Source organism: Molossus molossus, unplaced genomic scaffold, assembly GCF_014108415.1.
Source record: "Molossus molossus isolate mMolMol1 unplaced genomic scaffold, mMolMol1.p scaffold_m16_p_14, whole genome shotgun sequence".
Taxonomy (NCBI): Eukaryota; Metazoa; Chordata; class Mammalia; order Chiroptera; family Molossidae; genus Molossus; species Molossus molossus.
Genome location: NW_023425349.1, coordinates 50,438,203 through 50,453,267, shown reverse-complemented (window position 1 = coordinate 50,453,267; position 15,065 = coordinate 50,438,203). Strand labels below are relative to the sequence as shown.

Sequence of the window (15,065 nt, the reverse complement as noted above, 5' to 3'; positions counted from 1 at the left end):
ATTTTTTTTAATCCTCACCTGAGGATATTTTTTCTATTTTTTGTACAGATAGAGCGGGAGGGAGAGAGAGGAAGGGAGAGAGAGAGAGAAACATCGACGTGAAGGGACACATCGAGTGGCTGCCACCCGCACGACCAACCAGGGCCGGGGACAAACTGCAACCGAGGTACGTGCCCTTAGCGGGAACCGAACCTGGGTCTCTCCGGACCGCAGGCCGACGCTCTAACCGCTGAGCCAAACTGGCCAGGGCCTACATTCCTTTTTTTAAAAAAATATGTTTTTATTAATTTTTTAGAGAGAGAGGAAGGGAGAGAGAGATAGAAACATTGGTGTAAAAGAGAAACACTGATCAGCTACCTCCTGCACCCCACCCACTGGGTATTGAGCCTGAAACATGGGCATGCGCCCTGACCGGGAGTTGAACCTCTCAGTCCATAGAATGATGCTCAATCCACTGAGCCACAGTGGCTGGGATTTGCCTACATTCCTTAAAGCAGAATGTAACAGGGTCAAATACAGACAAACTTGCACACTATGAATTTGAAAAAAATCTTTGCTACCTGAACACAGACGTCAAGTCTGGGTAAGATGCTTTGAGGTGAACTAAGCTATTAAATGCTACTAAAATTAGCAAACCACGGCTGATATTTCATGTATAAGTTTGGAAGGGCAAAGAGAAAATGTCCCATTCCAAGAGAGAAAAGACTGCTTTTACACAGAAGCTGAAATACCAATTCTATAAAAAGAGCAGATGTCAACAAGCTGCATTCTCCAATCCTGTCCAGGGTGAGCCAGTACCAGGGTCCGAGCAGTGACAATACTTGTCATTCGGGTCAAGGGAAGCTCCACCTTCCAGCCCACAAGCCCCTTCCTTCGTTCCTTGTCCCTGCTGCTCCAGCCTGAGGGGAAGAAGCTTGGGCAGAAACACTATTTTGGTGTCTTCTACTTGGGTTCTCAAAAAATAACTACAAGGTCTGTTCTCTGGGAAGCAGACTTGGCTCTCAGTCCAGAGACGCATCTTTGCAGTAGCTTCTTCAAGGATCAGGTCCCCAAAACTCTAGACTGAGCAGGAGAAGGAAGCTTCCCTCTTTGTCTTCTTCCTTGAAACTCAGCCAGAAAGACTACTGCCTTCAGCTTCTGGCTACCTTCCTAAGAAGTATGCCAAAGTCAAGGCCATGTCACACTGCTACATGGTGGATCAAACCAGCCGAGGTCCACACGTTAGCATCCCTCAGCCTATCAGCTAAAAGCAGGGCCGATGGGTCCTCATGCCAGCTTTACAACAAATTAGCTGGGTAACTTGGGCAACTTCACCTCTCTGAGTCTCAGCTTCCTTGTCTGTAAAATGGGATGAATTGGTACCTACCCGTGGGACTGTGGTGCGGAGTCCATGAGCAAGTACGTGTGAAGCATTTAGCACTGTTAGAATAATACTAGCAAACGTGTATCAAGGCTTACCGCGTGCTAGACACCAGGCTGCATAGTTTACATATACCCTTTTTATACAGTTTACAGGCACCTGTAAGCTATTATTATTCCCATGTTAGAGGCAAAGAATCAGTGCTTGTGGTTCCAGAGTGAGCAGAAGACGGGGCAGGATTCTGGGTCCAGGACATACACTCTTTCCCCCCTGCTGAAGTCGTCGATAAAGATTCTGTAGTACCACTATAGGGCTTCTGCTAATAACCAAAATATCTCCTATCCTTGAAGGGGTCAGAGGCCAAAATTATGGTAAGGTCTTTAGGGAAGACAGTCACTCGCATCATAGAGAGACGTGGACTCCACCCATTTTTATAAATTGGAACTGAACGTGAACATTGGCTTTAAACTCAGTGAGTCAAAAGCTGCGAATAATTAATCAATACACAGAATGGCCCCACACATATAGCCTGTTACCATGGGGCTGAAATTGTGCCCGAAAATAGATCTTTAGAAAGGACCTGCTGGAAGGAAATATTGTTTGTTTGAAGGAAAAACAACAACAGCAACAATTCACAGAGTGGTCCTACTACGATACTGATGCAAAGGCCTTTGGTCACCTGAGCAAAACCAATTTTTGTTTTCTCCCCTTACAGCTTCTCCGGGTCATCACAGTCACTGGTCAGAGTGCCGGGGAGGGTGGGGAATATCAAGGAAGTCCTGCGGAGTTGTAGCCTGATGTCTCCAAAGCTATGAAGCCTTGTTTGTCCCCTTAACAGCATGTGATATTTTTAGACCTTGGACAGAAGCCCGTGGCAGTCACGCCGCTCAGGCGGGGGTTGCGGGACGCTGTCCCATGCCCAGCTGCCCTGTTCCCCCTGCAGAACAAAGCATCCCTGCTCTATAACTGTACCAGGAAGAGCTAATAAAAGCCTTCTATACAAACCTCAAAATTCAATTAGTCCTGCATTGTGAGCCTGACCCTGAAGACAGATAAAGGCTTAGCTTCTGATCAGAAGAACAGCTCCAGCGAAGCCGGCTGCTCCCAAATCACGCATCCCCGTTCCTCCCTGGTGTGCCAAGGCTGCCGCACCACCTGGTTGCTTGTAACGCACTGCCTGTTTGGAAAATTTAGGGTGCCTTGCTTTGGAATTTCATCGGGCTGTCCTGCACCACTGACCCTGGCTGAAGAAGTTCACATAGAATTAGTCCCTACAGTCCTATGATTCGTGCATTGAGAGGACACTTTCATAATACCCTGGTGTCATTACTCAAATGGAAGCACCTGGTGGGAGGTGACCTCAAGAGTTATTGAATCCTAAGCCCTATTGACGGGACAGGTGGATTAGGGATCCTCCCCACGGACTATCACTGAGAAGTATTTTCTTACTGTCAGTTCCATATCCTCTTCATCTTTTTCTTTTGTGGGCTTTTCTGGTTCTTCCGGCTCCTTCTCTTGGAGATGTATTTCCTGGGCCTGAGTCATATAAGGCATGTCGTCTTTGTTCTTGAACTCCAAGCTGAGAATTGAAGGAGGAAGTAGAATTCCCAGAATTACCTAAAGTAATAATAATGATAATAATAATAATCACATTTAAGGGATTAAGATTAGAGTGGTTGCTTAGAATCAGAGGGCCTGGGGGTGGTGTGTGTGTGTGTGTGTGTGTGTGTACACGTATGTTGTGGGTGCCCTGAGTGAGGACCTGCATATTTGAGTAACTATGCACCTTAATGCTATGAGAGTCATTTCTATCCACTTGGGAACTGTTATGCACCATGTAGGGTATTTTCACAACAAGTTTCTTTGCTGTAAACATCTTTGCCATAAAACTAATTGGCCGTAAGGCAATTTTGTTGTAAAAGATAAAATAATTGGTCGACAGTTTGGGTTGACAGTGTGTTCCCATTTCAATATGGCATAGATCTTAGCCCTCATGTACAGTGACGAGTACACGTGTGGTCTTAAAATAGTGAATGATAACTACGTATACTGACTTGATAAAAAATATGGTGATAACGCTCTCTGAAAGTGTGAACTAAGAGTGGGTAAAGCCAGATTCCATACTAGACTAATATGATAACTGATATATCAGTTTGCAAATTCTTTGGTGATTTAAAGGCTCAGAGTTGAACCCACATTTTGCATAGAACTTTGGAACATCTATCAACAGACGGAAACAGGATGCCAAGAATAAAAACTACAGTTAAAAGGCTCAGCTCAAGAGAGGAGACAGGTCAACATGAAAGGAACTTGTAAGTGCTTAAATATAACCCACAAAATAAAATCGGCTATTTGCACAGTATTGTCACAAATTGACACACATTTTAAGTGAATTCAGATATTTTCTATTTTGCAATAATAGTCTTCTTAATTTTGTTATGAGAAATGGATTTCATTATGTCCTTTTTAATGTCCCTTTTAAGTTTTTTATTTATTTTATTTTCCATCACCATTTATTCCCATCCCCTCTTCCGCCTCCACCCACCCTCTCCCCCTGCAGTCACCGCACCGTTGTCTGTGTCCATGAATTCTTTCTCTTTTTTTCTTTTTTGCTCAATCCCTCTCCCCCACCAGAGCTATCTGCCTGCTCTCTATCTATGAGTTTGTTAATATTTTTATTATTTTATCTTTTACAGAAAAATTGCCTACAGTATTAGTGTTGTGGTGAACATATTTGCGGCAAAGAAGCTCATCACAAAATACTTAGAACCGTTATGCCCAGAAGCTCAATTTGATTTTGGAGAAACAAAGCATCTTACCAATATATATATATATTAGCTAATGAACACTCGCTGTGCATGGGGGAAACAGGAAAAAGAGAGACCCTACCCAAGGCAAAAGTGGGAAAGAATTGAGATTCCCATTTAGCCATTAGATAGCACTTGATTGGTGAAATCAATTCATACCTGTGTCCACTGGCATTTATTTGCTAATGTGTCAAGTGGAGTTGACTGTGCCATCTGGTTATCTCTAAAAATATGCTGTCCCGCCCTGGCCTGTTTGGCTCAGCCGTTGGAGCATTGGCCTGTGGACCAGAGAGTCCTGGGTTCGGTTCCCGCTAGGGGCACGTACCAAAAAAAAAAAAAACACCCAAAAATGCTGTCCTAAGTTGACCTCGAGAAAGTCCACGTAGGAGAGCATATTATTCATGTTAGTGCTTTCCCCTGCCATTGACTGCTACCCAACAGGAGCACACACACTCCCCGCGGGCTCTGTATTTGCCGTAAGAAGCCCATGTTCAAACACCCAGGAGGGTCCAGCACTGTGTTTCTCTTGTGTATAAACAACATGCCTAAATCTCCATGTGATGATACTAAACTTATGGGCCCTTTTCACAGGAGGCAACCTCATTCTCCACGTGCCAGGGAAGAAATGCATTTCTGAGTGATAACACTGACATCTGACTTGTGTTCCCTGGGTCTCCCACCTCTTCCCTCAATCCTAAAAGGGTTCTGTTGCAGAGGGCTCCAGAATATGAACCAAGGTGAGGGGCAAAGGGGATTCTGAAGGGCGAAAATAATTCTCAAAGAATGCACCAGGGACAGTCTGTGTGTAAACGCCCACAGGGACTTTGGAGCAGCTGAGGATAAAGGGAGAACGGTTGACCCTGTACTCAGGGTACCGGGCAGGCTGGGAAAGCTCAGGTGGCATGCTGGCAGCCTTCAGGGGACATGACACCCTGTCCTTGGAACTGAGAGCCAGGCTTGGCGGTCACTAGCAGCGTAGCTACGGAGCACCCATGACCCACTTCATGGAAGCTTCTGTGACTCTGGGCCAAGAGCGCATGGAAGGCCGGAGGAGGGGAGGGAATGCTGGTTCGGTCAGGGTGGTCTCAGCGATTGCTCTCGTCTCAGGGCCCTTCTGCTCGGCGTTGATCTCAGAGTTATGCAGATCAGGCAGTTCTAGGCGAATCTGAGCCTGGTTTCGCTTGTAACAGCCACAGACTCTAACAGATAACCCATTTTACCACATTCTTTTAATCTCCCCCCTCCCATTTTTTTCCTGTCTTCCTTCTACTTCTTTCAGTTAAATGTTTTCTTTGGAAAACATTAAGAAAACATAAAAAAGCAAAGCCACACATCATCCTTCTTACACTTCAACCCTAGAGGTAATACTACAATTTACTGTGTATTGACCTCTTTTTTTTTTTTTTTTTAAAAAAAGAATCTTGTTTTATTTTACAGCATACATACATACTATAAAAAAAAACAAAAAAACAAAAATGGACTCAGATTATAAATAATGACCTGCAACTTGTTTTTCTTCACGTACGAATCGATTGAGATTATCCAGCAATGTCTTTACATATAAATCTATTTTGCTGTTGTTTCAGTTTTAAAAATTTCTCAAGTATATAAACATTTCATCAAGTTTCTTAATGCCCCTTTATGACATGGAGTACAGGAGGCCAGGTGTGCAGTCTTTCTCTGCAGTGAGCAGCTGCCCAGGAAACGACTCCTCTTACAGAAAAGCTTGTGCCAGAGTAAATGGTACCCTAGGCACCTGAGGGTGACTATCACTTTCGGATCTTCTGAAATATATTAGTCTGGGCACCCTCTCTACTGATTTAGCACATTTTGGGGAAGGCCTTAGCCTCTATATGAAAAATGAGAAACCAGAACTCTACTATACAGAAGGTCCTGATGCCTAGTTGGGGTTTAGAGTCAACCTCCTAAGATACGAGAATGCCTAATCCCACCACACATTGAGCTTGGAAAACTCCGACCCTCTGGTGCTGATAACCAGTGGAGCCTTCTGGGTGCACTGACCTTGAGGCCTGAGTTTTTGCGCATCCGGAGCCTGCCCATCCACATGTCTGTGAGCAACATCTGGCTGCACGTGTGTGCGATGAAGTCGCGGTGCTTGGCAGCCACGGCCAGCTGCAGGCACGTGGCATTGCTCCAGTTCTTCAGCTCGTACGTCAGCAGTTTCATGGCCAGCTGCTCGTCCTGCTTGTAGGACTGGTCCAGGAGCTCCACGGCCAACTGGCCAAAGTCCCTGATAAAGAAAATGTGAAGAGTCATCTCTTGGCCACCTTGGAGACTTAGATAATGAAAGTGAAGACCCACTGTCCAAGTAAAAACAGGTGGTCTAGTTATTTATTATGGGGTCTAGTTTCTTGAGTCATTCATCCAGCCAACATCCATTAAACATCGATATGTGCAGACACCTTGTTTAGTCAAACAAGGCATGATCCCTGCACTCACGGCCCTCAATTCAAGGTAGACAGATGGGGACGGCTGACCAGTAAATCGATTACAGTGCAGTACGTCTTCTTTAAAAAAAAATTTTTTTTTTCCTTTATTGATTTGAGAGAGAGAAGAAGTGAGAGGGAGAGAGAGATAGAAACATCGATGAGAGAGAACATCAACTGGGCACCTCCTACATGCCCCCCTACTGGGGATGGGGCCCACAACCTGGGCATGTGTTCTGACTGAAAATTGACCGTGTGACCTCTTGGTGCATGGGTCGATGCTTAACCACTGAGCCACACCGGCCGGACATAGTATGTCTTCTTAACTGTGGCAGACCTCAGTTCAGATCTGAGCCTTGCCCACCATAAGTGTGTGATCAGACAAGTTACTTAAATTCTAGTCTCATCTCCTTTAGCAGTAAAATATGCATAACAAGAGGGCCTATCTCTTGGGCTGGGGTTCTAGGTATTTTTGCTGTAAACATTTTTGTTGCACAACTAATTGGCCACAGAGCAATTTTATCATAAAAGATAAAATAACAGGTTGACAGTTTGATTTGGTTTACATTAGACCGAGTTAATTTACTTAAGCTAGTTGTCAAGTTTGGTTTCATTTCTCCATGGAGGAAGTTCTCACAGTTACTTGCATTTTTTTTTTTATCCTCACCTGAGGACATTTTTTCCATTTTTTTTGTTCAGGTAGAGTGGGAGGGAGAGAGAGGAAGAGAGAGAGAGAAACATTGATGTGAAAGGGACACATCGAGTGGCTGCCACCCACATGACCAACCAGGGCCGGGGACAAACTGCAACCGAGGTACGTGCCCTTAGCGGGAACCGAACCTGGGTCTCTTTGGACCACAGGCAGATGCTCTAACCGCTGAGCCAAACTGTCCAGGGCGCATTTTTATATGATATAAATCTTAGCCCTCATAGTGGGCTATACAATGACGAGTAGATGTGGTGGTCTTAAAACAGCGAATGTTACAAACTACGTATAAAGCCAGATTGCACACTAGACCAAAGAACGATAATACTTCAGTTTGCAAATCATTCAGTGAGTGGAGTCATCCTCCCACCCATCCAAAATCCAAACCAAAAGTTTACCATGCTATGGAAAATAGAAAAGGAAAGCATAATAGTATGAATGAAAGACTTCGAAGGCAACGTATTTTCATTTTTTGCAATACAGTTTTTAAATTTTGTTATTATTTTTTCATGTCCCATTATGTCCTTTTTAGTATCTCTCTTTTATTTTTTGTTATTTTATCTTTTCTGGCAAAGTTGTTTTACAGCCAATTAGTTATGCGGTAAAAATGCTTGCAGTAAAGATGTTTACTACGGCAGACATGCTTACAGTGAAAATACGGGACATGTTGGGCAGGTTGAGAAGATGACATGAAATCTTCTATATATGTATATATGTAGGTATATATATATGGGTACCTCTGTATCTAGTGCCGTGCACCATAAAGAGTAATTTTTCATGTCCATCCTCTCTGTGTACCATGGCCTCTTCAAGTTTTGGGTGGCTCAGACCATCCACCTAGTATTTGGGGTCCACCTTCCCTTCATGTCCCCTGATCACCCCATTTTCAGGGCGGGCCAACCTGGAGTTGTGGTTCAGCTCCTGGGAGATGTCGTCGACCATGTCGTTCTCGGAAGCCTCGTGAGCCATGGCTTTGCAGAGCTTGCAGGCCACCAGGGCCTTGGCCATCGCCTCCTCGCCATGCTGCCAGAAGAACAGGGCCATTTTCTGCCGCTTCATCAGCACGGCCCACACCATCAGCTCGTGGAAAGGGAAAGGAAAGTGGTTGATCTCGGGGTCATCCAAGTCAATGTCTACCTCTTCTTCACGTTTCTTGGTTGTTTTTCTTCCTCGCCTCAAGGGAACATCATCCTATAATTTTAGGGAAAAAAACAACAACATAGAGGTGAGGTTAGAAATGAATCAATTAAATTCAGAAAACTTATTGTATATTTACTACTGGCCCAGCTCTGACAGATACATAAACTAGAGGCACACCTTATTTGATTGTGTTTCACTTTATTGTAGTACACAGATGTTGCGTTTTTTTGCAAATTGAAGGCAAGACCCTCCACCAGCAAAACGATTACGATTTGCTTTGTTGCAGTGGTTGGAACTGAACCCCGATATCTCTGCGATGTGCCTGTATCCTATCCTAGCTCTGATCCTAAAAGGACTCAAAGCTCATATATGCCTGATTTTAAAACGAGTTAGAATTGTATAAGCACTGTCCTATGGGAACATGTCATTATTACACTTTAAATTAGAGAAAAGTATTTTTAATGGGCCACTTTCTTTTTCTTTTTCTTTTTGTCCTTTTTTTCTGCCTCTGCAGGTAGGGTGAATTGTCCCTCATGCTGGACAGCACTACCTTTTTCTCTCAAAGGATGAGGACTGGCATTTGCATATACAACAATGACCACATGAACAAAAGATAAAAAAAGAAACCTCTGCGTTTTCGCACACCTCATTAGATGCATTTGGGAAGTATTTCTGGCCTTTGGATTTGTTGCCATCTGTAAACACCCAGGAATAGATTTTGCTTACTGGAATGTATATGCTTCCTTGGTTTTCAAGTCACTATTTCGAATAGAATTTATTTCCTTGTTTGCAATGTGCATGTAACCTCATGGGGAGATGTTCACAGCTACTGTGACCTGTCCCCTCAGCACTGGGGAAAATTTCACTTCCTATTACAGAATCATGCACTAAGCCTCACCACTGAAATGAATATACATATATATATATATAAAATGTGTAACAAAGAGAATAAATAATTGACATTAATATTTTGAGCAAACACTTACCTCCATTCCTAGTAGTTTCAAGGCTTTGGGCTGTTAAAAAAAAAATTCATGCACTAAGTTAGATATTTCTTTATAGATATAAGAATCCTACTCTATCTCAAACAGACAATGAAACAATTCCATTGTAGCATATAGCATCTATTTCAATAAATAAAACACTATGGAGAGAACCTATTTATAGAAATTCTCTGATAATTAGGGATTTAGTGAGTTTGGTGAATCAAAGAAAATCAGAAAACTGGAAAGGCAAAACGAGATTGCTCAGGGGTAGAACCCACAGGTTTATTAACCCTTTCTTTTTTTTTTATTATTTATTTTTATCCTCACCCGAGGATATTTTTCCATTTTTTGTACAGATAGAGTGGGAGGGAGACAGAGGAAGGGAGAGAGAGAGAAACATCGACGTGAAGGGACACATCGAGTGGCTGCCACCCGCACAACCAACCAGGGCCGGGGACAAACTGCAACCGAAGCACGTGCCCTTAGCGGGAACCGAACCCGGGTCTCTCCGGACCGCAGGCCGACGCTCTAACCGCTGAGCCAAACTGGCCAGGGCTATTAACCCTTTCTTGAACCAACATTTCTTCCGTCTTCCTGCTTGTCATCTCCATGACATCAAGCACTTGCATGAGCAATGAAACATTCAATCAAACCACGAGATATTTCTCAAACCTCTGAAGGACCTCTATTACCAGAAGACTTGAGATATTATTCAGAAATGAATGTTTAGATGCTCCACGCTGGCCATCTGTCTATGCTGCTGTCCAGTCGAGAAGGGCCAGAGGGGCATGTATTGATGGTGGCAAAAGGTGCTCAACACATGGAAAGTGTCAGCACGCACAGAAGCATCATTGCTCACGCTGGGAACGTGTGGAACTGGCACAGGCCAAGACAGACAGAGGAGGCAATGCAGCAAATTACAGAACTTGATTTATACTTAACAAAGGAAATACACTTCAGGGGTCAGGAGTTCCAATTCTATGTTTTAAGTATCACAGAAGGGGTTCGGTGCCATCTTGAAAGTTATTCGAGTAAACAGTAAGGTTACAGCTCTTCCAGCTCCTCCAAATTTTATTTGACCCTTCAAGTAGGAATAGCTTGAACCTTGTCTCTCTCCCTTTCTTTCTCTTTTAGCTTGTATAACGACCTGACCAGTTTGAAATTTGTGATTTTTGAAAAATTTATACTTTTTGATGTTTTCAAAGTTCTCTTCCAGCACCACAAAATACTTGAATAATCAGAAGATAAGGTTGAGTAAAAATAAAAGTCATGCCCACCACCAGCTATAGCAGCAGTTTTCAAAATGTTGTCCAAGGACCACGTGACCTGTTTGGAAAGGGGTGGGGGGTATCTTTTCTGAGACCCTTCCAGGGGTCTGTGAAGTGAAAGCAATTTTCACAATAACACTAAGATGTCATTTGATATTGATACTGTATTAATATTTGCACTGATGTACAAAAGCAGCGGTGGGTAAAGTTGCTGGGTGCCTTAGCAAGAATGAAGGCAATGGTACCAGACTTTACTTGTCATTAGATTTCACTGTTATACCCTTGAAGTTTAAAATGAAACAAAACAGACAATTTCACTTAAGAATGTGCTTGATGAGGCCTAAAAAATTATTACGTTTATCCAATCTCTACTCTTGCTAGTACACAATGTGTTTTTACTATTCTGAGGGATAAAACGGAAAGTATGGATAAAGCACCTCTGCTAAAACTCAACGAGGGTGAGTGTCCTGAGAAAAAACACGTATGGGGTTGTTTGGATTGAGTTATGGTCACTTTGTGAAGTAATGTGAAGGAATGACTAGCAGACAACTTGGTTATTTGAACTTGGATGGCAGACATTTTGAAAATGAACAGAGTAGGACGGTCCCTTTGAGGAAAATACTAACAGTATTGGTTGTTGATGACACAATTTGAACTTTCAAGCAAAAAACAGAATCTTGGAAAACTTGTCCTCCCCCACCCCATGACCTTGACAGTTTTTCAATATTTAAAGACTTTTCTGATGAGATTGGAGGTGATGGTAATGAATGCAAGTTTTTGAAATTGTATTAAAAAAGTGTCGACATTTGGAAGATCCATGCATAGCACAATGAATCAATATTTTACAATGACCAATCTATGATGTTAAAAGATCCATAAGGGAAAAAGGTCTATACAAACTAGAGTTTGATTTTAATGTAATACTACGAAAAGTTCATAGTTTAAGATTTTATGTTGCAACAAATCTTCAAGAATATCTACGATTATTTCTAAAGATCACTTCTTCCCTTTTTTGATACATTTGGGTGAGGTCAGATTTCCTTCGTATATTTTAACCAAAACAACATCTTACAGCAGACTGAGTGTAGAAGTAGATATGAGAATCTAGCTGCCTTTTGTTAAGTGAGGCATTACAGAAATTTGCAAAAAACGTAAAACAGTGCTATTCATCTCTAATTTTTGTTTTTTGAAAACATAGTTGTTTTTCATAAACATGCTGTCTATGTTAATATGTAATCAATGGACTTCTTAGGGTCATCGTGAGATGAATTAATGACTAATTTTTTTAAAGTCTCAACTTTCATTTGCAGCCTGATAAATATTGATAGATCTTAACATAGATAAAAAGTTTTAGGGAGTCCTCAGTAATTTTTAATGGTAAAAAATAGATCTCTAGACCAACATCCGTGAAAACTGCTGCGACAGATAATAAGATTAATCTGAATTTCATTGCTATTCTCTGATCATTACGGCTCACTCTCATTGTCAGTTTCTGATTTGAATGGGATCTATGAGGACCAGAAAGCTGATCACTTGGAGGGCAGGAAGCCACACCCCAGTCTGTCGCAGCCTAGCCCTCCCGGGTCCAGGAAATGGGCTTTGCCCTTGCCCAGCCTCACCCTCTTGGGGCCGAAGAGGTTGTGGTAGAGGGTCCGGAAGCGCTTGCGCGTGTAGTTGCAGCGATAAGCCCCGCCCATCAGGTACTCGATCACCAGGCCGATGTCGATCAGGCTGATTCTGTAGTCCGGGGGCAGGTTCCCCTGTCAGGGAAGAAGGAAACAACAAACAGATCCAAAAGACAGCGTGATTTACTAGAGATTCTATCCCATGTGTTCTGTAACTATTTTAGAGTAAAAAAAAAAAAAATTAAAAAAGAAACATATGAATGTATTATTATGCTGGTTAATTAATTCACCTTAAAATAGATCCAACCGAAACCTGGATATTCTCGCTTGGAAAGAAGACATAAGTTAAATAAGAAGATGCAGTAATCGTCGGCAATAACAGAAAATCAAAATATTTATTCAAGTCTTCAGCTGAGGAGAAAAAAACACCAGCGTAGCAGAAAAAACACACAAGGCTAGACATGGCAAATGCTTTGGCTCCCAGACACTAGAACTAGGCTCCCCAGATGTCCCCCGGCCCCCTCGCTGCTCTGCCTCTGACCCAGGCCTGTGACCCCCTCTTGCTGATCATTTATGTTTCCACACTCACTAAATGAAGACTCCTTCCAGAAAGTCATGGTTATTACCGGGGCTTGCGTTAGGTGCGGTATGTTTAGAGCTCAGACTTCCTTTAATACCAAATTTCTATTAACAGTGAACATTTGGTGCCTTTACCATCAAAGGAGAGCAGGATGGATGTCAGATGAACATTTCTTATGTTGAAAGAGAAAGTGAGAAGGGATAGCTTTATATTTTCAATTGTTTATCTTTGTATTCCCAGTGCCTTTTATAGAGCCTGGTGTATGATAAGCATTCAAAATGCTTTTTGTTGTTAAAAATGTGAATGAGTGAAAAGAGTGAGATTAAGTGATGTGGTGGGATCAAATCTCAGTTTTTTTTTTTTTTTTCAGTGTTATGTTCTCAGTTAGAGAACTAACTAGCCACAGTGTGCGAATTACTCTGTTTGGGGAAGCCTCAGTTTCCTGCAGAAATTTTACTTGAAGTATGTGTGTTGAGGTCTCTGCATGGGCAGGAATGAATGGAGAGCAACTGATGCACCAGCCTAAGCTCATGGAATCCCAGGGCCGCTCTTTCAACTTACTTGCGGCGTATAGAGTTAATCCTCAGCCCTGCCCTTAACTTGGGGAACAAGGCAGGCTTGGGGACCTAATTTGAGCCGGCTGAGCAAAGTGGGACTGTGTGAAGGGCATTCGAGATGAGATGGAAGCACTTTGAGGCGCAGAACCCCTCCCATCCTTGACCTTGGCCCATCAGAACCCATTTCATTAGCTGAATTCTCCCTTCACAAAAACGGTCTCTCCTCTCCTCCCCATCTTTCTCAGAATTTTGGGATCTCCTAAATTTTAAGATTATCTCAGCAATCTAACTGAATTGTCAAATTAAGCTATTCTCAGGCTATCAAGACCAATGGTCTGACTTCCTTAGGCGAAGCACGGCAAAAAATATAAAAAAGATCGTAACTTTTAAGGTATTGCCCTTTCCATAAACATTAAAGTGAGTTTAAAAATATTACCCGCGCAATGACTTTTCTCTATTATTTTGGGACAGGTTACCAGTCTGCAGTTTCCTGTATGGTCTGGTTCTATCAGACTGTTAAGCAACTCTGCCAGTTCAAGGGTGGAAGAGCCCCAGAACCTGGACACACCCCAGTCAGCCTCGCCTCCCATGCATTTGGCTCCTAATGAGGATGACTTCCCGAGGGGCCCACCCCATCTGTGTTCTTTCCTTTGGCACTGTGAGGCAGGCAGGGTAAGGAACTCTTGCTATGAGTCAGCTGCCCTGGGCTTCTGTCTGTCCTCAACAAATCAGCCACCTGTTTTCTTCCTAGTAAAAGGGATTGAACTTCCTGGCTTCTATGCTCTGTAATGTACCAGTTTCCAAAAACATCCCCAAAGGATGTACTGTGATGCTTTGGAAAGACCATCATAGCAAGTCTATGAATTTGTGCCTATTTTTAATCTTGTAACAGTTTTCTAAATTTGAAACGTGGGTAATACAGAGTCTAACATGTGTATATTTTCTTTTCAGAAATCCGTATGTAAGCATTAGTTTGAGTTCTAGGAACAAGACCCGATATTACGTGAAGGCCAATATTGAATGGCAATATTTATACATCTGACACGTCTGTCAGAGTGGGAGCTGTCAGGAAACTGATAATAGTAAAATTCAAAGTACATAAACATTTAAGAGGGGCAAAGAGAACATTTTTTTTGGCAAATGGCTTTATTAATAAAGGGTTTTTAGGTTTATAGACTACCCAAGAAGGTTCTGGAATCTTTTTTTTCTTGAAAATTCTCATACAAATCTTGATTATTTAGAGTGATGTATGATCTGGTCCGAGCAGGAGGAAGGCTGCAGAGACTATCCTGGGCTCTCTCAGCTTTTAGCGAAGGCCGGAAAGAAAACAGGCCTGCACTCTGATTGACCACAAGGCGGCGATGTCCACCTAACCAAGCCAATGAGGGTCTTTTGCTCACTGGCATTTGCCTGCCTGCTCTGTTTTGTGCAATAACTGATGTAAACGAATACAGAGGAGACTGGAGGATTTGGAGACAAGGAGGGAGTCAGATGCTTTTGTTGAAGTGATACCTGGAGGAGGGAAAGCTTACTTTACCAAGTAATGTGTTTGAACTCGGTCTGCAAGACTGGAGTGTTCTTTCCAGAGG

At 42.7% G+C, this 15,065-nt stretch overlaps 1 protein-coding gene across 7 annotated transcripts in view; it reads right to left on the bottom strand.

The window, feature by feature from the left end:
- Positions 1 to 15,065, bottom strand: part of TRPM3 (transient receptor potential cation channel subfamily M member 3) — a 497,295-nt gene that overhangs the window by 79,532 nt on the left and 402,698 nt on the right. For 4 of the 7 annotated variants that reach the window (XM_036262128.1, XM_036262132.1, XM_036262130.1 and 1 more), the window contains 6 exons: positions 12,630 to 12,665; positions 12,334 to 12,474; positions 9,447 to 9,476; positions 8,222 to 8,511; positions 6,190 to 6,418; positions 2,810 to 2,977 (listed from right to left, as the gene is read on the bottom strand). In XM_036262128.1, the coding sequence (XP_036118021.1) occupies positions 2,810 to 2,977; positions 6,190 to 6,418; positions 8,222 to 8,511; positions 9,447 to 9,476; positions 12,334 to 12,474; positions 12,630 to 12,665 (894 nt within the window). The remainder of the gene's footprint in view (positions 1 to 2,809; positions 2,978 to 6,189; positions 6,419 to 8,221; positions 8,512 to 9,446; positions 9,477 to 12,333; positions 12,475 to 12,629; positions 12,666 to 15,065) is intronic. The other 3 variants (XM_036262129.1, XM_036262133.1, XM_036262131.1) reach the window with 1 other exon arrangement.